At 36.8% G+C, this 22,656-nt stretch overlaps 1 protein-coding gene across 3 annotated transcripts; it reads right to left on the bottom strand.

The window, feature by feature from the left end:
• Positions 1 to 3,401: 3,401 nt before the first annotated feature.
• LOC116261269 (protein translocase subunit SECA2, chloroplastic) lies at positions 3,402 to 21,834 on the bottom strand. 3 transcript variants are annotated; one of them, XM_031639957.2, is made up of 32 exons: positions 21,578 to 21,834; positions 21,310 to 21,444; positions 20,734 to 20,803; positions 20,574 to 20,638; positions 20,392 to 20,476; positions 20,187 to 20,222; positions 17,077 to 17,168; positions 16,923 to 16,988; positions 16,679 to 16,743; positions 16,447 to 16,534; positions 16,295 to 16,360; positions 15,129 to 15,244; positions 13,937 to 14,027; positions 11,991 to 12,074; positions 11,817 to 11,909; positions 11,634 to 11,729; positions 11,471 to 11,556; positions 10,568 to 10,646; positions 10,350 to 10,463; positions 9,997 to 10,092; positions 9,829 to 9,892; positions 9,434 to 9,723; positions 8,687 to 8,742; positions 7,752 to 7,869; positions 7,574 to 7,654; positions 6,816 to 6,895; positions 6,217 to 6,271; positions 6,064 to 6,133; positions 5,460 to 5,649; positions 5,248 to 5,371; positions 3,952 to 4,026; positions 3,402 to 3,870 (listed from the first exon to the last, which is right to left on the bottom strand). In XM_031639957.2, exons 1-32 carry the CDS (start codon positions 21,755 to 21,757, stop codon positions 3,706 to 3,708), a joined length of 3,171 nt encoding a protein of 1,056 aa, XP_031495817.1. In that variant the 5' UTR covers positions 21,758 to 21,834; the 3' UTR covers positions 3,402 to 3,705. The 3 variants fall into 3 exon arrangements, with proteins under 3 accessions (XP_031495817.1, XP_031495824.1, XP_031495839.1); XM_031639964.2 differs by lacking the exon at positions 20,187 to 20,222; XM_031639979.2 differs by lacking the exon at positions 21,578 to 21,834 and having other exon boundaries at positions 20,574 to 20,636; positions 21,310 to 21,376.
• Positions 21,835 to 22,656: the final 822 nt, after the last annotated feature.

The following is a 22,656-nucleotide window of genomic DNA, read 5'->3' as shown; positions in this document are numbered from 1 at the left end:
ACTTTTCATATGGAGTCATCTTTGCATATCAATTATATGTAACTTATTGATAATGTAAACTGCCATTTTGAATGCATCAATCTAAAAACGTGTGGGCATACTTGCCTGAATGAGCATACTCAATCTCATTTCTACAATATGTCGATGTTTTCTCTCTGCAATGCCATTTTGTTGTGGTGTGTGCGAACATGAAAGTCATCGTCTAATGCCTTGAGTATTAAGATAATCAGAAAATGCGTAACTCAAGAATTCTCCACCAGAATCACTATGAAAGATTTTCACTTTATGTGCAAGTTGTCGCTCAACAATCTTGTGAAAATTCTGAAAACAAGCAAAAGTTTCAAATTTTTTTACTAAAGAGAAAATCCATGTAAAACATGAGTAATCATCTACTATCACAAAATAATAATTGTAGCATTCCCTAGATGTGCACGGAGCATGTCCCCACAGGTATGTATGAAGCATTTCTAAAGGAGTTGAGGCCTTGAAATATGTTTTAGAGAAATGGAGTTGATGCATCTTGGCTAAGGCACAAACAGAACACACTTTATATTTATGCATAGAATCAGCAGGAATTAATCTTAACGCAATCATTTTATTCATCAAATGAACATTTGCATGACCCAAGCGTGTATGCCATAAATCAAATAACTGATTAGAGTACCCTACAGAAGTGTCAACAACTCCCTTTGAAAAAGAAAAATAGCTTTTGCAACCTTCATGTTGCGCTTTATTTCTTGCCCCAGTGGCTGCAGTGTTTTCAAGAACACTTGACCACGAGTATAATCCTCCTTTAAGAAGACCTTTGTGCATTAGTCTCCTCGTCTGCATATTCTTAACAGTAAAATCATGAGGTGTGAATACCATTTTGCAAGAGTTGTCCTTAGTAAACTTTGCCACAGAAAATAAGTTCTTTTGTAATGTCGGCACATGCAGAACATTATTTAAATTAAAGGAAGTGTTGTGGGATGATAGTAACAAATTACCAATACTTTTAATAGCAAGTCTTTCTCCACCGCCTACAACAAAATCAGATCCAAAGTAAGGAATAGTATCTTGCATAGACTAATTGGTGTTGGTCATGTGATGGGTGGCTCATGTATCAGGATACCACTCTTGACTATCAATAGTATTGGAGGGAGATGCATCAGTATTGGGTTGACATGTATTTGCTCTAACATTAAGTGTCATAGCCATGAACGCCTTTGGTATATCGTAACACTGACAAGCCGTATGATTTTTGCTACCACAATATTGGCATGTGATTCCTTAAGCAGATTTGAAGTTGATATTGTTTCCATGCCCACCATTGCTTGGTATAATTGTTTGCACGCCCACCATTGCCATAATTGTTACTGTTGCGGCTGTAGCCACTATTGCGACCATTACCTTTTCCTCTTGCATAGTTGAAGTTACTTCGGCCTGCATAGTTGAAATTACCTCAGCCTCGCCCACGTTGGGCAACAAAAGTGACCACGAATAAGTCATTGTTATTGTATGATGATGGTGTAAGAATGCGAAGACGATTTTCTTGAGTGACCAGCATATCAAAAATTTTCAAAAAACTTGGTAATTGCTTGAAGGTGGTAACTGCAGTGATAAACGCTTCATATTCACTTGATAAGCCATTAAACGTACAAAGGACTATATCTAAATCAGAAATCACATGATTGGCAGCAGCTAAAGAGTCATGCAGAAACTTAACATGATTCAAGTAATCAGTCATGAGCATGTCTCCATTTTCACATTTTGTAAATCATGTTTCAACTGAATGATCCTTAAGTTAAACTGAGAGGCATATTGTTGTTCAAGAGCACACCAAGCTTGAGAAATCAGCTAAGGTAAAATGGGTTCAAACACAGTTGCCATAATCCAACTCAAGGCTAACTAGTCTGCACATTCCCATGTATCATATTCTGGATTTGGCTTAGTTTGATCAACATCAAGGTATTCAGATGGAGCATTGAGAGAGCCATTAACGTACCTCAATAAGCCTTGACTTTTCATCACACTGGTAATTTGTGAGCACCATAGCAAATAATTATTTTTGTCCAATCCGACAGAGACTAGGCTGGAAAAAGCATTCCATTGAGTTTCTGGATTAAGGGCAAAAGCTACGGTTGAGCCAGAAGCAGTTGAATTTGTAACGGCCATGATACTCACAACATGGGCGTCTCAGAAATAATTAGAAGCTGCTTAGAAGAGTCTACTTGTAGAATATTAAAAATTCACCCAAAGCTCAGATGTCAATGAAAACAGCACCTGGTACAAATAAGGAGGAAGGGACGCCCAAAATTGCAGCTCCAAATTCGTTCCAGGGAAGAAACGCACCCCAGATGAAGATCCTTGTTGCTTATGTTTTTCTGCTACAAAACAGGGGCACTTCACAAGTCCGGGCCTGACAGAGTAGTTCGAACTCGCCAAAATTTATAAAATCAGGGAAAGCTCTGATTGTGTTCAAAATTGGTTTGTAGGTAGCGCAACTCAGGAGGATTGGACACCCCAATTTCTAACACCAACGGATGCTTCTAGAGAAAATGCGTTGAGGGAGAAGCTCACAAGCGCCTATGACTCATCCTTCAAAACAGGGACACTCGATCGTGCAGCAGAGATCCTTCCTCGATCGATTACGCCTTAGAAAGCCAATAGTCGGAAGGAAACAGACAGAATCGTGAAACCAAGTGATGTTGATGATTGACCAAGAACAACCACAGGACAGTTCTTCACAGTTGCCCTAATGGTTATGATACCATGAAAATAATGAAGGGAAAGAAAGAAAAACTCAAACAATTAACATGGCTCGGCTAAACTCAGCCTACATCCACGACAAGGTAAAACCCCTCTCCCTTTCTCTCTCTCTCTCTCTATACCTCTAGGAGAGTTCTTTATTGATATTTATAGATGAAGTTATACAAGAGATCCAATAATCATGAATCTTAATTGGTAACTCTTTATGCTCAGCCAATTGCTTGATTTTAGGAGGAGATCTTCCATCGTCATCTTCATTCCACTGTTTGATTTTAGAAAGTGATCCTCCATTTTGATCTTCAGTTGATTGCTTGATTGAAGAGAACTTCCATCGTGATCTGCAGCTACCTTTTTTTTATTACCTTTTTTTTATCAATATAGCGTGTCCAAATATGCCTAACCAAATGTGTGATAAAGAGATGAAAATAGTTCCATAAATGCCACAATATGTTTAAATAATTCTCATGACACTACAAAAAGAGCGATTTTCATGTTTTGGGAGAAGATGGAAAGGGGCGGGGTCCCAGGGAAAGACGCTCTCCTCTCTTCGCCCATAACATATAAGATGTGTAACCATTCTAAGATTGCCTTTTCAATGGAAATATATACGTTTCCAGACTAGAATCGTATATGAAAATTTTAAGCTGTTGACCTTGAAAACAATCATAAAATTTTATATATGCATCATAATGAAGCAATGTTAAGTATTCTCCTCGTAAAATTACATAAATTGTATTGACGCAGTTAAGATTTGTAACAAAGGCGTGTATAATTACCTGAATCACCAAAAAAGAACAAGGTTGAATCCATGACAACTCCAGATAACTCTACTTGAAAGAATCTTGGAGTCAGGATCAATCTTTTACTTTGTTCGCGTGTTGGCCAAAGTTTACAGCATAAATAAAAATATGATTGACAACATATTGATACTGTACAAGGAACTAAAACTACTAGGTTTTATTGTAGAAGTAATTCTTCAGATTCCGTTGGTGATGACCAAAACTTCAGGAGTGATTCTACTGTCAAACGTCGTGTTGCACTAAGCATACCGATGAAAAAACGACAACCATCAATTTTGTATTCTTCTAGTGGGTTCCTGTGTCCAAAACTTCTTACATTAACCTACGAAACATCCAAAGCACGTCAGTTTGCCTTTGTTTTATCACCACCATCATCATGCAAGAAGAAGAAAAGAAGAGTTACCGATGAACTAAGCCGGTTCATGTTTACCAAATGGTCCCTCCAGAAACAGTCGAGCGTTTTCACGAATATTGCTCTCTGCAAAAGGAGACAAAAAACACGAGGTCATTCTCCAAATGCGTAAGCAAGAACGTAGGTAATGTGTTGTAATTCAGCACTTTCTAGAGCGTGGTTAGAAAATGGCATACGATGGTTGTTGACACTATGAATACATGCACATATGGTAGTACCAAATATGACATGGCTGGACGTTACTTGATTTTACAAATAACAGAGCATGTCATAGACTGCAAAAGTCCAAGTGATTGACATTTCCAAAGAAATTTGAAGTTTGCACAAGCTTCAGCTCATGTTCCTATCAAAATAGGATTCACCATTACCCAGCCCATGCGACAATTTCACAGGATGCAGCAAAGCCTGTTTGCGTCTAGTACAATAAACAACACACAAAGACATTAAGTGTGCTCAACATATTACAGCAAAAATATAATTATAGTGAAGAAAAAGGTGTAGCATGAAGCTCCTTGCGGATTGTTCACCTACGGTATCAATTAGAGATGAAAAGTAAATAAACTTATAGCACTATTAAAACTTTTGATTCAATCATCCATGCCAATAATCAAATAACACAAGTTCATCTAAGGGGTAAGTATTTCCATATCCTCGTTTTCTATTTCTCAGTTTGAGCACCACCATAAGCCATGTCTGCACAGGAATCACAGAACAAGAGAGGCAAAAAGGGTGAAAATGCAGAGCCTTCCTAGCCACATGACTTAGTGTGATCCAACAAAATTAGATAATCTGGTAAAATACATGTATTTAGCTACAAACTTCACATTGAACAATTTTCATATGGTAATTAAAGAAAAAGGCCATCATGAAACTTTTCTATCCACTACTATCAATTAGTATCTTCACGTCAAGGCCTTTCTTTTTTTAACATTTCCATCAGCATGCACTTAGCCTCTGCTCTCTTTTTTGGATACTAGTTCTATATTAGTTTCATTCGTTAATTCTGTAACCATGCTCCCTCAAAGCAGCACAAGTGTACCAGTTCTCTAGTCCATCTACCTTTCTAAGTTAAAAAAGGAAGACATTGGCATTCTTATTTTAGAAGAAACCGATTCACAAGCTAGATGGTCTCCTTGAGGAGCTCATTAATTCCTATGGAAATTATAAAACTCTAGGTTGACAATTGTCTATGAATAACAGCAAAAGTACAAGGGCTGGAATTTCTTTGATGAATTTAAATGAGAAATGTAAAAAATGCCATTCACGAAGAAGAAAAATCCAAAGTACCTCAACTTCTTGGATATATCCATAGTCGTATCCAGAATCTTGAACCATTTCAGCATAAGAAGAAATTAAAAAGTCTCCTAGGTACTTGCGAAGGAGATTGACACTGAATTGGTATCTTCCACTTCTGTGTAATGCCGCAAACAAGTATCAAGAACAATCATGAGAACCAAGAATGAAAAATGAAAAAGAAGATATGTGAGACTGACACTCACGAAGTGGATCCATCAGAAGAAATGACAAGCCAACGTTTCAAAGAGGCAGCCTTTCCACGTATTCCTTTGAATACATTTGGTAGTTTTGGCAAATTGGGAAGTGAAATGGCATCAATCTCCAGGGTATTTGCATTTTGGACTTGTTCAATTGAAGATTGAAGAGACTCCTTAGTAACACCAGCAAATTTTTCTGCAAAGATTTTGGTTAGCACACAACTAGTTGGAAATGCAATGAAACCACACGTTACAAGAGGCAAAAAAGGCATGCACCAGACAAGGATAATCTACGAGGCAAGCAGTGTGAAATAAGAAAACCAAGTAAGGATCCGTCTGGTTCATCCCGACTTGCATGATTAACTTAATTTGTCAAGCTTCAAACTGCAGCACATGTTTTTACCAACTAAAGAACAGATTGATGACAATCTGTTACACAATATTGTACTTGTATGCTTCATGTTTTCAGTTTGCAGAATATAATCACATTCCATTCACGTAGAAAAGGCACTTTTCCTAGCAAATGAAACAGGTGAACTGGCAGAGAAAGAACTACAGAGATAAAAATATATGGATTATCAACTAGGCAAGAACACATAACAAAAAGTACCTGATATTATCTTCCCTGCAATTCCAAGAAATTCATCCAAAATTTTTCCCAAATTCCAGCTTCTTGGTGGCTAAAGAGAAAACAAAAATTTGAATCAACAGAAGAAGCACATATATATTCAAATTAGTGGATTCAATAAATCACTTCTCCAACCTTAGTTGAATCAACATTCCCAATGACAATTTCGTCTACAACCTCTTGCATGTACCTGCACAATATTAAAGTAACCACATTTAGATATGATTTTGTATTTAGGAAGTTGGTATATTTAGAAGACTTCAACAACTGTAGTAGCCGAAACAATTTCATGCAAAGGCATAATCCTCAAAGAAAAACGAATGTAAGCATGCATATTTTATCCCAGGTCTTACTGTGTTGTTGAAAATAATGGAAGAAATGGGTCAAAACCCCCTCAATCTATTTTTCCTTTTGTGTTCTTTTATTTTCTACCTTTTGTAATATCAATGGAGCCTAAAGAGCATTAGTATAATCATGCTTATGCCTTTAGGAGTGGGTGGGCACTTTCCATGGTTGTATACACACATGACTCCCCTCTTTTAACATCAATTTTTTCTTTGTGCTTTACGGGTTTGAACACAATCCTCTTATTATTATTGAGTTCTTGGTGTTGATTATCTTCCTAAGATGAGGCTTGTTTGTACACATTGATATCTGATCTCTCTGAGGGTCTCCCTTATAGGATTCCTTGATTTATTCACGCCCCACACAAAGGTACACTATTGAAGACTTACTGATATATTCGTTGGCAACAGTTCTCCGAATCGCCCATTAGCACTGACTGCCTCAAATCATAGATGTGCTTTCGCTGAACCTGTAAACGAAGCAGCATTAGAGCTCAGGCTGAATGTTGATATTGTGAAATAGTGATGCATCCATGGATCAAACAAAGAAAATAAAAAGATTCTAATAAAGCACATAGATGCACTCAAACATCAAAAGTATTTTGTCTGAATTTTCAACAAAGATGAGAAGTTCCGAAAGACATAAAGCAACATTTAGGAATTAGATAGTAAGGCCAGAACAAAAAAAATTACCAGACACCTTGTTAAAATGGCCCAAAAAGTTTTCAGTAATGACCAATAATGGAATTAACATATGTATCAACTGAGATGACATCATAAAACATAAGAGAAGTTTCATTCCTTACAAAATTTCAACTGATATTTGGCTGAAATGTTTCTATAAAACTTATATTTTGTATTTTTTAGGAAAAAAATGTCTAATTGCTCTTATATGAGTACACTTGTTCCAACACAATACCATGACATAAATCATAAAATCAAATTGCACTTGTCATCAAAATTCTCTTGTGTACTCACTTTAGCATCTACTCTTAATAAAAAAGGCTGGAGCAATACTTATGATACTGTATATCTTGTGGATCATACATAAGATTCTTGTTCAGAAAAAGGACTACTTAGTATGCATCAGTTGAGATATCAAATAAACCTAACAAAGAGTGCAATAACATATAATTTTGAAAAAGTACCTCTAATACTTCATCGAACTCAACTAGACTCTTTCTTATCCCGAAAAAGTACTTTTCTGCATTTATTTGTAGAGCCAAAAGCTATAATAACATAAGTAAAAAAGAAAAATCAGTCATTAAAGAAAAAATTAAGTTAAAAGTGTTAAACAAACACTGGGATTGCAAACAACTAGATCACCTGTTTTAGAATTGGAGCACCTTCAATTGGAATATTTTCATCATTATTAATCTTTGAAATTATTCTAACAGCCCACTCTGTGTCAAAATTGAACTTCTGAAACATCTCATCCTGCAAACTGTTTAAGTGGAGAACCGTCACATAGATAAGCCATAGTCACAAAAGCCAGCTAATGAAAATATAAGCAGACCTTTGCAATGGAAAAATCAAAGACAAAATGGTTCTTGATATAAAAACTCCCAATATGCCCAAATGAAAATCCTGGAGTCTGAAGAAGTAAGGACTAAACTTTTTCTTAAAGAGAACTCCAGGCTACTAAGAAATTGAAGTTAATCACATTGTATTGATATCACTTTAAAATACATAAAGAAAATATAAAAACACCTAACATGGTAAGTCTATAAAACCATTGACAGGAAACCTTAATATCCAGAGTAGTACCTAAAAATTAGACTTTGAGAATTGATACCTGGTAAGACAAGATCGATAGACGAACAACACAAGCCATAAGACAAGAAGTAGATTAGCTACTCATGAAGATAACAAAATAAGCCAGACAGTGGAATCTCTTCCTATGAGACCAAGCAAGGAAACATATTCGTATTTACATGTTGATGATAGAAGACAAGACTCCTAAGATAGCAACATATTATCAGAGACAGCTCGACCAAAAGTTCTGTGTAAATAGCATTCCATACAAAAGAAAATGCACAAGGCTGAGACTTAGCCTGTGCCATTTGTGGAAAACAAAAAGGCAATTAGGAATAAGTTCCATCTGGTCCTAGTTTCTTACAAAGGATAGTTGTTTCCCTTGCATAGATTGGAGAAACAACCTCCGAATGGAAGGCATTTGAATGTCCCAGTTATTACACACTTGAAAATAAGAGAATAAGGTCCAAGTAATGCTGCACAAACTTTAATGCTGGAAGCAGTACCTCACCATAAACCTTGTTGATCCAGGATCACCTTGCCTCCCTGCTCTTCCACGAAGCTGAATATCAAAGAGGAAGTGAGACAACCACTATACTCACCAATATAAATCTAGGCACGACATTATCAAGAAACATTGATAGACCACAGATGAACACAATGGAAGCAAGGTGTTACAGATTATCATGAAATAGATCTCCTAAGATGTGAAAAAAATTCCTCCCTCTAATTGCATATAGATAAGAAATGATGGCACAATGCAATTTTCTTCAAAACTAAGTAGTAATAGTTAATCTAAATGGTCTATGAAGAGTGGTTTATGGGGGATAACTGACAGAAGCGCTCTCACGCCATGTCATACAGTTGGGATTAAGAGAAAGTATATCAACGATGCAGTGTCTCGAGGTGAAATAATGAAGTGCTAAATGTTTGGTAAATCCCCAGAAAAGGCAACTATCAAGCTAAGAACAGACAACAAACGTCGAATAGTGAATATATATGACAAACAGCAGTTGCATAAGAAAAAAAGTGTGTATTCAAGCTATCTGCAGCTTATAAATCTGGACATACATAGCCTTGAATCCTTCAGAACTCCACTGTCTTGCTAACAGTTCCAAGTTCCAACCATAAGAATTTACATGTATAAGAAATGATAAGCAAACATATGATCACAGTTCCAAGTTCCAACCACAAGAATTTACCGCAAACATATGAACTTCACAGGTTTAAGCACAAAATGCAATACCACTAACCTGATTATCTATCCGGCGAGATTCATGCAAAGAAGTACCAATGACATGAAGACCACCTAAATTTTTCACTTCAACCCCTTCATGGAAACAGTGTAGTTCACAATCTCTGAGAACCAGTGAATATGCAAGTGCAATGGTGAGATCAAACGGATGCATGTCTGTTTCTTCTTTCAGGCGCCGTTCTATTTCATGTGTGCTCACTGTCTGACTAAACTGTATTGATTCTGCTATCATGGATTTTGCCTCCCGGTAGGTCCAACGCCTGCCCTCCTTTTTGGTTGCATATTTTGCTGGATGATTCCCACTCAATTCATTTTAGAATAAAATGACCTGGTGAATTCACTTCAAAGTAATCCAGCATGCTACTAAGAAGGGAGAAAAAATAAGCCACTTACCCATGAGTGCCACCTTTGCCAGAACAGCCATTGAGGATGGCCCCACTTTTACTTTCGACAGGCCCTGCAATGAAGCTACAAATTTCATATAATGAAAAGAGTAAATAGTTCCACAGCATACAAAGCAACAAAAAGAAAATACAAAGGTGCAGCTTTATAAACTTTTACCTGTTGCGAGATTGGCTCACCATCAGTTTCAGCATTTGGAGCATCTTCAGTTAAGAAAAAAATCAAACTATCCTCGATAATATCCTTAGCAAGCATCTGAAATGTGCAAGACATTGAGATTTCTGATATTACAGAAATACCATCTACACAACACATTCCAAAAGCACTTCAACAAGAACTCTTAAATGTCAGCATCAGAAATGCATGATACTTCTGTCATTACTAAACACAATCTACATAGAACCAAGAACACTAGAACAAGAACCCTTAGCATCAGAATGCAAGCTGAGTAGAGCATTTCTGTGCATAATCTAAGTTTGAAACTTTGAATTAGCTACGAAGCATATACATGCCTTGGGGTTTCCGCCTAGAATGATGTCTGTGCCTCTACCAGCCATATTTGTAGAAATTGTGATTGCACACTTGCGTCCAGCTTGGGCGACAATCTCTGCTTCTCTAGCTGCATACTAGATACAAACAAGAACATAAGATTTATAAAAAAGTCAAGAAAATGAAATAATAAAATTCAATAAACAATCTAAATAATTCCTGAGAAGTTGCAGCAGATAACCTTTGGCCGTGCATTAAGAACATTGTGGGGGATGTTCCACTCCCTCAAAAGATCAGATAAATATTCAGAATTCTCAACACTGCACAGATTTTAGGCATTCAATTAGAATTTAGAACAATCACCAGTTAAAATATGTTACACTAGCAAATGATGCATGAATTTATACTTTACCCTGAAAGAAAAGTTAACCTAGTAGACCAATTTCCTATTAGATTATTCCATGTTGTAAAATCTTTATTATATAACCAGAATAAGAGGTCAATGGCATTTTACAAGAAAAGATTGAGAAGACAAGATCCTATTCTTATTCAAACAATAACAACAAATCCACAGCTGAAATTCATAATGACTTCCTTTAACATTGAAAGGATACTGGCTTTATTGTTTTTTCACTCGATGGAATTCTCTTTTTAACTTTTTTAAGTATTCTCAAGATAAGGATTTTGGATTTTATTGTAGTTCAAACCTTCCTTTCCTCATAAAAGGATCTCGAATTTTTTGCAGTTCCATGTTCGCTAAGTTAGCTTTAGATCTGTCTTTGATTATTTTTATTCTTTCTTGGATATTCTGTTTCTTGGAAATTCTATCTACAATCTTTTTAATAATTATCCCAGAACGGCCTTATCCAGCTTTCCTGTTGGAATTACTAACATATCATGCATGCAGACACACATTGACTTAGAGCGTCAATTAAAAATAGCCTCAGATATTTGGAGAGTAACAAAAATCCTGTTGTCCAAATAGTATGATTTAATTGATCCATCAGAAATGCCATGTAACAGAGGAAAGTGTTCCTCAGGGGAAAAAAGGGAAAAGGAAAATGTAGGAACATAGTATAGAATAAGATGCCCTAGACATTGACACCTATAGAACTTGCTCAAGATGCCAAATATGCAATCCTACCTTGTTGTTCCAACCAAAACAGGGCGCCCTTTTTCAAACATATCTTTGACTTCTTCTCGAACAAACTCCCATTTCCCTTGAGCAGTCTAAGAAATGTTTAACATGCAAACTCATGAAATGCAAAATAACCCATAACAATGCACAAGAGACTGCAGCTACATACTGCAAAAGCTTGAATTGGTAAATCTTTACGGATGTTTGGCAAATTAGTGGGAATTTCAATAACTGGCATTTGGAACATTTTCAGAAATTCTTTCTCCTGCAAGCACAGCATAAAGTGACCGGTTAAAGATCTAAAAGAAGAATTCATCAAAAAAGTTGCTGAAAAAGCAGAAGATTTGCCTACTTCTGTTTTAGCAGTTCCTGTCATTCCTGACAACTTGGGATAAAGTTTAAACAGTGATTGGTATGTAATTTGCGCCACAACTACAGAATCTGCCTACAAAACATGATCATAACTTAGATAATTATAAGAAGGCTTTCAGCAATTGCCCAAATATTAAATAGCCAGATCAAATACCTGGATTTCGAGACCTTCTTTGGCCTCCACAGCCTGATGAATTCCTTCAGACCACCTCCTTTTTTCCTCAACTCTTCCAGTCAGCTGTAAAATTTCAGGATTCTCAACTATATACACCCCATCAAACAACTAGAGAATGTGCATAACAAAGTTCTAAAGCACTAGAAGTTGCACGTAACTAAAGGAATCATTTTAAAGTTATCCTGTGGATAGTTGCTTCTCGAGGAAGCAGTTACAGGTATAAGTGGCACAGGTCCATATACCCAGGAAGGACCAGCTGAAATGGCCACAGAAAAGGTTATTGGAACCCAAAACAATTTTGATTGGATGTTCTAATCCTTTGGTTTTGAGTTGCTCCTTTTACTAAAACTTGATAATACATGAAAAGAAACAAGAAACAAGATGCCATTCAATTTGTAATCGAACTGGTTCAGGTTTTTTTTTTTTACAAAGTTCTAAAGAACTAAAAGGTACAGCTATCTAAAGAAATCATTTTGAAGTTATACTGTGGATGACACCTTCCCAGGGAAGCAGTGACAGGTATAGACGGCCCATGTCCCTAAATAAACCCAATGAAGACCAGCTGAAATGGCCATACAGAAGGTTACTCGAACCCAAAACTATGTCACATGGGTATGGGTGTGGGTTCAGGTATGGGTTCTGTCCAAGTTCAAAAATTGGGTACAGGGATATGTCCATGTGTCCATGCCCATACCTGTACCCAAACCTGTGTCAACACGGTTTCGTCGCCTAAACTGGTGTACCCATGTTTCATGGACCCAAAACAATCTCAAGTGGATGCTCTAACCCATCGGTTTGGAATTGAACCTTTTACTAAGCCTTGATAGATACATGAAACAACAAGTGATTCAAATTGCAATCGAACTGATTCAGAATTTTCTCTAATATGGTATAAGATATAGGATTTTCTAACTTCAACCAGTTAAAACCATGTATACAATGACCAAAAGCTATATTACGCAACTGAACTGTAAAGTGAGGAACAGATTCACTGGAAACCTATGTTGTTGAGGCGATGCCAAGGCGCATGCCTAGACATCACTTAGTCCCAACTCCACCGTCATTGCCTAAGTCCAGCACTTAAGCGATGGCAGGTGGGCGTGTGCATATCCTCATGCCTAGGTGCACTTGTATGTAATTAGGCATGCATGTGCATAGTCCATGGAAGGTGGAAAATCATATTGGGGTTCAATTAAAGTGTATTTAGTAAGCAGTAAATAAACATGGAAACTGTCAATTATGTTAATTACTAATTATGGAAGTCGAAAAGGAAGTGTTCACTCTTCAATAAACTTGGAAATGGGCAATTTAAGGAAGTAGAAAGCCCATTTCCATCGAAGTTCAGTCTATATAGAAATAGGCAAGATAAACTATGCATTTGGTTGCTATGGAACTTGACTGTTATGGATCAGAAATATTCTATAATATGAATTATACAAGATTTGTATTATATTACACGGTTAGTAAAATGGTCACATAATTTCACCTAGAGCCTAGCTGTAGCCTGTCATCCAGGCTGTGCCTGGTGTTTGGCGACTTGGCAATATAGCTGGAAACAAATACAAAAGCAAGATGGATTTAAAGTTTTAAACCAAATATGTCTAACCCAAGTTACACTCCTAATAATAATAAAGATAAATTTTCCATGTCATTGTGTTGCCAACAGACTGGTGCAGGAAGTACACAAAATTGAACACATGACATCCCCAGGCAAAAAAAAAACATAGTTAGCAAATTCAAGTAAACTGCTTGCTACTTGTCTTTTTCCAGAAAAGATTCAAACCCAAACAATAAAATGCAATTTCATGAAAACCTGGTCATTGCCTCTCAAAAAAAGCTTACAGACCAATGACATTGAATGAATAAGTATTTCAACATTGTATTAGTAACTTTGGGAATTTTCCCCTTATTAAAGGTAAACTCACCTCATTGATTATGAGTGCTTTACCATTGCGGACAATATACTGGACATTCCGTCGATAGAATTCTTTAGCCTTGAGAGCATTCATAATGAACCTGTAATTACTGACACTATTATTTGAAGAAGAAAAGGTCAAAGTAGGCAGCGACTATTGACTCAGAGCTCAAATCAAGATTCACCAACTCCTATGTTCGTCCAAGTTTTTGTGTCATTTTAATTTGCTTGCCTATGAATACAACTTCTACATAATTTACATGCAGCCTCTAGGTAAATCTAGTCGGCATTAGCACAATTAGATGTACACAATCCCCACACATGAAGAAGATAGATGGAATTTTGGATGCTATAGTATAGCTTTCTTTCCAATATGATCACATAAACCACAAATAATAATGCAAACCAGATCAAGACACTAATTTATCCCTAGCTACATACTTCTCAGACAGTAACTTGGATGAACATAATTCTGAAAACAGTCAAGGGTATTGATGTCTTTTTCCAACTAACATGATCAAACAGACAATTCTTACAACAGAAACGACCAGCCATTAAATATTTCTCAAATAATCTGAAACATTCTGAATATATTGGAAAACTTTTGTAAGAACAATTCTGCAAGTCCATTCAGTTACTGTATATTTTGAACATGAAAAATAATATGTGAAATGCTAGAAAATATTTAGAAATTGGTTGCAATTCTTTATGCCTTTGTATTGTTAAAAGAAAATCTTATGTGAGACATTTTTATATTGCCTCACTCTGGTTTCATCTACTTCCCTGTTTCAACAAATCAAGAACATTAGATAAGTGTATCATAATGTGCAGCTGTTCAAGAGAATCAGAGATATTCCCAAAGCAGCAATTTTAAATTTTAAAAATTTATTGAGAAGATGAAATGTCATGAAACTGAAATGCTGAGAATAGTATTGTTATTTGACGTATGCTTGGCAATTGCTGCAGGCTAGTGTAACTTCAAAAAAATAAGACACGGAAAGTGTAAGCATCTTGTGTGGAGACAAAGACTAAGCTGATCAAGCTCAAAAAAAACATCACATAGAATAGAAGTGCTACATTCAGTAGATCAAACAAAAAAGAGAAAACAGATGCCTACTTCTCGCTTGTAAAATGAAGAAAATAAGACTACATATTGACAACAAGAGGATAAGAAGAAATCTCAGCAATCCAATCAATTATACCTTGCCCATGGATCATTTTCATCCCATAGATCACTTGTTTCAAGAGCCAATTCGGCAAGGGCAACTCCTTCCTCAGTCAATTCCACAGAGTTATCCTTTAATTCAATGTTGTAATGCTGCAATGCAGACCAATAGAATGTTCTCAGATCATAACCAACAGAATATGTTATTTTATGTGCACTTGTTTCTTCTGGACTCAAACTCATAGTGGCCTACATTATTCTTGCAAATAATCATAATACTACCAAGAATCTGCCCTTTGGAATTAGGTTGTCTTTTTTTTTCTCATGATGGACAATTAAAACCACAGAATGCGTATGTGTTGTGTGTGCGTATGTATATACATAATATATATATAGGAAAATTGAATGGTGACACAAAAAAAAGTTGGACACCTAGGGACTGCCCATCAGGGCCAGCCCTGTGGCAGTCTTTCTTCTTTTTTTTTTTTCCAGTGCTCGTGAACCAAAATGATGGAGGAAGGGAGAGGGGTGATTACTCACCCAAAGCCAACACACCCACCCACCACCCAAAAAGAAAAAAAAAAAGCACACCCACACTGGAGCCCCCTCCCATCACCAGTGCAGCCCAATGGTGCCTGACAATCAGGCGGCGCCAGTGATGGGAGGGGAAAGGGGAGGTGAATTGCCCCCCCCCCCCTTCTTCCGTTGTGCACTGCATGATAAACAAAAAATTTTAAATAAATAAATAAATAAAAGGACGGCAATTGTGGGCCGTCCCCTAGTGCAAGGTAGTTTTAGAGTTACCATTCAGGGACTATATATACATATATATAGGAAAAATGAAGAACAACTCTGGGTAGGGGTTGTTCCCTCACCTCCCGTCTCCGCCATCCCACCCCCTCCCCCCCACCCACACACACACACACACACACACAAAAAAAACAAAAAAAAAAAGACAATAGAGACTGCCCAGCCAGGCGGGCTCCAGCAACTTTGAGGTCTGTTGCGGCTTGTGTTAGTGCACCGTGCTTTATGTTTATTGTTTAATAAGAAAAGAGACGTCCGAGTAAGATAAATGAAATGGCCAACAGAGCCATGTGGGGAACAATGCATTGCTGGCGTCGCTCCTCACGTCTCCTATATATATATATATATATAGCAGCTTCTTATTCACCTATCAAATGGAAAAGCACTGAAGCTCACATGGCCACGTAGGAGAAGCTCAGCTACTTTTGCAGCAACAGGATATCTTGCAGCATCTTTGTTAGCCTAACAAAAGAAAAAGCACCGAAGAACTTGAATGAGCCACCCATGTCATATGCTGTAAGGTACTGCCTGTTCACCAGAAAACTTACCTCACCACTTATTAACAACGGGTTTCGCCCTTCATCGATCAAGACTGAGTCCACTTCATCAACAATTGCAAAGTGGAAAGGTTTCGGCCTTTGTTTTGGGTTGTATGAAAATTTTGATGAAAAAAAAGAAGCCAAAATTAACACTTGAACATTCACAAAGAAATGGATCTAAGATGTGGGATGTGTTCTTTGATTCTTAGATGTTAGGCATGTGCAAGGTCCAAGCATGTACCATCTCATAACAAGTTGCCCTTTACTTTCAGATAAGTTGTCACGAAGATAGTCAAAACCAAGTTCCTGTAGGATGCCATAACCTAAATTCAGAACCAGGACATAAATCCCAGGTAAGAAATACTAATACAGAGAGTGAAATATTGATAAGAATGGAATTCATGCCTTAACATAAAGTTTTATCATAAATAAATGAATGGAGAGAGCAAACATATACAAAATGGAGCAAAAGCAAAGGAACATACGGAGTTATTAATGTATGTTATATCACAGGAATAGCTGGCTCTCCTCTCTTCGGATCGCATGCCACTCTACATAATGGCGTATTAGAGACTAACATGGAAAAAAACATGAAGTTCCCAGAGAAGATTGCAACAGCCACAAACTAGCAAGTGGTACCTGTATAAGACCAACTGATAGACCCAAGAAACGATGAACACGTCCCATCCACTCAGCATCACGCTGAGCCAAATAGTCATTAACAGTCACAACTGTTGCAAAACCCAAAAAAAATTAACTACAAATATTCATGACAAATTATGAATTCCCAACAAGAGTTTCATCCACCAAGCTGGGGATTGGACTTGGAACCTTGAAGCTAAAGAAGGTCAAGACTTCAATGCCCAAGTTACATATCCAACTTACTCCAGCTTGGTTGAAAAGTACAAAAAATAATGTAGAAGATAGAACAACTTGTAAATCATAAAGTTCATGAAATAAGCTAGTGTACAGCAATAGTAACTCATAAACATAAGTTGGTCAAGAATCAAGAAAAGAAACAGCACAAAGTGGTAACACTTTCACAACAATGTTTTTTCCATTTTTCTTCTTTGATAGTATAAACTATCATAAGCATGCCATACCATTTAGACTTCTTTAATATTTTAAAGAGTTGCTCAATGGATTCTGCCACATTTTAGATTCTATCATAAAGCTTCTAGTCCATCATTAGTAGATTGTGCAATTGCTACAATGCCAAAATGTTGTCATTGCCAATACATGAAATAAACAACAAAATGTTGTTCTTCCACAATCTTTGTCTTCTTAAATATATGAGCCCATGTACCTACACATCACTAAATAACATGAAGAATTTAGTATGGGCATATCACAAATTCTCATACTTTTCTCAAGGTCCTGTTATCACAATCACAGCCATGTTAATGTTACCAAGTTATTCAAATGAATAGGAATGCAGTTTTTTATTGTGAACCTGTGATCCTTAAAATTAAATATATCTCCTTTTCATCCTGTGATTCTTAGTCACAAGACTGACTCAGTGTCTAACAATCACAGATTCTACCTTCTCAGCTATGGATGCTCATCCCACCTATAACCACAGAAGATGTACCCATAGGCCAAACAAGTCCAGAACAGTATCATTTAAAGCTCCCTATATAGCTCCTAAAAAAGCTCGTCGTATATCAGTCTGGCATCAAGTGCATGTCCTTGCATAACAAGCATCTGTTATACTATATTACATCCTTCAACATAAAATTCGTGTACAACTCATCAGTTTGTCCAATCCTTTAAAAGTGCTTCATTAGCTTGCAGGCGTCCATCAAAATCTTTCCAATATTTTTTATTAAAAAAGATCAAATAACCAGTTCTGATATTCAATTTAAACCTATAATATGAACCAGCATCAAGGAACTTTATTTCATTGTTGAAGGACAAGAAGCACTTTTAGCAGAAAAACAAAATCCAACACCAACACCATCAGAGTGTTGACCAAATGAAACGACACATCTGAGACGGTTCTATAAGTTGTTATTTTGTAACTTCATCTACCATAAATTCATAGATACATGGTGATTCAGTCATGCCCCAGCTTTGCCAGTATTCATGTCCTTGCTCTTTCTGCAGACTTGCCCTTCTCCTTTTATGAATATAATGCACACGATCCATTTTTTAAGATCATATAAAAGAAAATCCCCTCTTCAAAAACATGTCAGGTTGAATCAGGTAGTGGAGCTTAAGATCAAAGAGGTGTGGGTTTTTTTTCTATTTGAAAGAGAATTATTGGAATTGTTGCTTAGTGAAGCGAGCAGCCATGGGTTCAAATCATAGTATAACGTTTCAGAGTTTTAAATGGCGAGGTTTTCTCGGATATAATACGGCGAGCTTGAAAAAAAGGGAAAAAAATACAGTAAATTTTTAAAAATTAAAAAAAAAAACTAAAAATGGGGAAAACATAAAATAAGTGAGAAACTAATAACACAAACACCAAAAGATAAGTAGATTTGCAAGAAATAAAAAATAGAAAATGAAAAAAAACTGTTTGGCATTTTAAAAAATGAAAAAGGTGAAAAAAACGTGTTTTTTTGCTTTTAATGTTTTTTTCCAAAAAAAAAAGTTTTTTCAAGTTTTAAACGGCAATTTAATTTATCACATTTTAAAAAAAAACACGTTTTTTTCAAAAAAAGAAAACGTGTTTTTGTGACTATGCTCTCAAATTTCACTAGCACAACAATAGCTGGACGTTATTTGATGCTGAACACGAGACATCCTGAACTTGAATCATTGGGGCCCTATACCCCTCTACTTCCTGATCCAGTAGCCTGTTTTTCAGTAGAAAAGTTTCTTGAACCAGGTCTCAAGCTTCAAGCTGCCATAATAGAGGTCATTGCACAGTTTTTCATCACCTAAGTTGGCAAAGCCATCATGCTTCCTCCTTATCTAATAGGAACATAGTTTGTAACTTGGTAGAAAGGAGTCCCTTACTGGCTTAGTCTAACATCAAAATTCTCAGAAAGACAACATTGCTGGTCTTTCCATGCTTCTATGTTGTTGAAGGATCATGGTGTGCTAAATTTTTGTTTGCTTTGATTAGTGTTATCAAAATCGGCCGAATTGAATTGGTGGTAAAACTGAATTGATTCAATGCCAGTTCAAGAGTGGCACACATCAGTTTTCAAACTTTCTTCATATTTAAAAAAAATTTAAAAAAAAAATTAACTTGGTCCTTTTATCTTGTTTTACCAATTCAAAACCAATTAACCAAATTGGGGAATGGGACAGTTTGCCAAATCAGCAGGCTCACTGATTCAGTTCATGATAGATTTGATAACACTTTGAGTTAATTGTGTAAAGCACCAATAGGTGCTTGGCTGGAAAGATGAAGATTCTGAATCCTGGTGACTAGTATGAACTATCAAGCATGCTATCGCAGCTAAGGGCTATCATGTTCAGATTGGGAAAATAAATTTGGTGTTAAGCCTTTGACCTTTTGGACCAGGAAGATACAAATAACCATTCTACAACCCCTCATGCCTCTTTGATTTGGTTCTCCAAAATAAATGCTCCAAAATGTAAAAAATAAAAATGGATATTTCAGGTCTTAAGTGTGGAAGAAGCAAAAAGTAATGTTCTCCATTCATACATGAGTGGAGCTATACATACTACATACTGTCAAGTGAAGATAACACTGCCATAATGAAGAGAACTTTCAAAGCAGTCATCTTCACTAATTTCCTCAAAATATATTTTTCACAAAGTTGCAGGCATACCGTGAACACCATTGCCAGTAAGCGCATTAAGGTAAGCTGCAATAGATTCAAGAAAATGAGAGTTAGAAATATCTGGAATTAAGATACGAGTATTTCACAATGAACAGCTCTTCTGAAGTTGAATCGATCAGATCATGTGTCACTAAGAAGTCCCATGAAGGCTATAAGTCATGAAACCAAAACTAGTTAACTAAAACATAAGCACCTGCTAATGTGGAAACAAGTGTTTTTCCCTCGCCAGTTTTCATCTCAGCAATGGAACCATCGTGGAGCACAGCACCACCAATAATCTAAAATGGAACCAAAAAGACCAACAAAATATATAAGCAGGAAACTCCACTATGTCGTTCAAGGACTTCAGGATTTAGAGATAGCCCATATTTAGACCTGGACATCAAAATGTCTCATGCTCAATGTTCTTTTTGCAGCTTCCCGGACAACAGCAAATGCCTCTTGAGAATAAAGACCAGAACTTTTATCAGAAACAAATTCTTAATTCAGTTATCAGCAATACGTTACATACAAAAAACTAGAGAGGAATCCCAACCTGCTTGAATGTCAGCTAACGTTTGTCCTCTACTCAACCGAATACGAAATTCGTTTGTTTTTGCACGAAGCTGCCCACGTGATAATCATCAAAACCGATAGATTATAACCCAAGTTACTCAAAGTGAAAGAACCAAATAATTAAGACATTGAAAGGATTAACAGTATCACAAAAAACAAAAACATAGCAGCAGCAGAACTATGAAATTAAAGCTACCACTACGAAAATAAAAAACAAGTATGCTCAAACGGGAGAGGAGGCAGAGATTCTGGTTCTCCTTGAGAAACGATAAAAGCAAAGTAAAGTTCTAAAAACAGGAAAGGCAAAACTTCCAATGCCAGCCGCCTCTTCACTCAGTTGTCAGGAAGCCATAACTAACTATGAAAACAATGCCATACAAGCAGGGACTTTCTAGTGATGATCATAAAGTATCGTACCAAAACCACAAGAAACCAAAAAATAAAAAATAAAAATAAAAAAACAAACAAACAAATCTTCATAGAGCAAAACTGTACACGAAGAGAACGTAATCCTAGGAAAAGAAGAGAAAAAGGAAAAGCAGCAAGCAAAACGCACCTGTTCATCCGTCAGTTTCCGAATTCGGGGCTCCAAACCGTTGACCATATCAACCAGAAGAAAGTAATCACGAACGACCCAGTAGTTCAAACTAGTGAAGTTCGACCAATTCTTCTGCAAGCTCACCAAATTCTCCTGCGGAAAAACACAGTCGGACAACGCAACTAAGCATTTGCAGCGTAGACAACGCAACTAAGCATATGCAGCGTGAATACACCAAAAAACAAAGTTGGCCACTACCGGAATGAAGGAAAAACACGCTACACACCTTAAACGAAGCAAGTGGGGAACTTGGAGAATGAGACACGGAATGAGAAACCATTCCAGAAGAAGACGAACAGCAAGTGGGTATCGTTGCTTTCCTCTTGGAGCACAGGCAATCGAAGAAAGGATATTTGGGTTTGTTAGAGGAGAGGGAGCGAGGAACGTTGGGAGAAAGAATTGCCATGAGAGATAACGCGAGAATCCAACGGCACGAAGAAGAAGAGAGCAGCGTCAGTATGAAGTCCGAACGGTGCTCCCCACTTATGAAGGCCGGACTCGAGGAGGAGGATGAGGCCAAGTGAACGCCGGTTTCACCGAGGCACGCAAACGGTTCGGATCGAGAAAGCTGAAAAATTAAAGGTCCGGGTGGACTTCATATCCAATATGCCAAAACATTGCACCAATTTCGACCCATTTTGGGGCCGCAGATCCAGATCGATCAAATCCGGAGTCTAGTGACTCATGGACCTGAGAGCTATAGAATTAATGGGTGATTAAAGAATTATATCTTTATTTTCAAGAAGCAATACGAGTTAAATTTAAGATGTATTAATAAAAACCATGTCTTTTCATGTATATTGCATAACTATAACTTGAAATGCATATTAAATCAAGAGGTCTGAAAACAAGACCCATATTTCATATTACGGCCAAAATGTGGTTCCCAAAATGGAAATTTTCTGAAAAAACACAATAATAATAACACTTTTGAACTCATGCGAGCATAATATACAATAATCAATAGCCAAGCCACATATGAGCAGGGCGCAGGCCCACCAACTTTGCAATATTCTAATATATGTATATGTAATGTAAATAAGCTTTTCTCCCACGTGGAATTGAATTTTACATGCGTGAGAGCCACATTCTATAGGATTTGTTGCACTCAAGTATACTTGCTAGAGCAAGCTATTTTATTTTAGGTTGTGTTTGATAGCATCTGATCTTAGACCTGAGGTTGCATTAAAAACCATAGATTTAAGGTCAGATGGAAGGATGGTCCAATCTTAAATCCATCGATTTAAAATTTTAGGGATTTCATCTCACTGGGGATATGAGATCCATGATGAAACAACACACCCT

The sequence above is a fragment of the Nymphaea colorata genome, chromosome 1 (genome assembly GCF_008831285.2).
Source record: "Nymphaea colorata isolate Beijing-Zhang1983 chromosome 1, ASM883128v2, whole genome shotgun sequence".
Taxonomy (NCBI): domain Eukaryota; kingdom Viridiplantae; phylum Streptophyta; class Magnoliopsida; order Nymphaeales; family Nymphaeaceae; genus Nymphaea; species Nymphaea colorata.
This window is presented reverse-complemented; position numbering and strand designations above follow the sequence as displayed.

Bases quoted from the DNA above. Each gene is read 5' to 3' on its own strand.
- LOC116261269 (XM_031639957.2), bottom strand. From the start codon at position 21,757: ATGGCAATTCTTTCTCCCAACGTTCCTCGCTCCCTCTCCTCTAACAAA. The intron at 20,804-21,309 runs GTGCGTTTTGCT...TCACGTGGGCAG, and splicing joins GGAAACTGACGGATGAACAG to CTTCGTGCAAAAACAAACGA. The intron at 16,361-16,446 runs GTAAGTTTTCTG...TTCTTTTGTTAG, and splicing joins CGTTGTTAATAAGTGGTGAG to GCTAACAAAGATGCTGCAAG.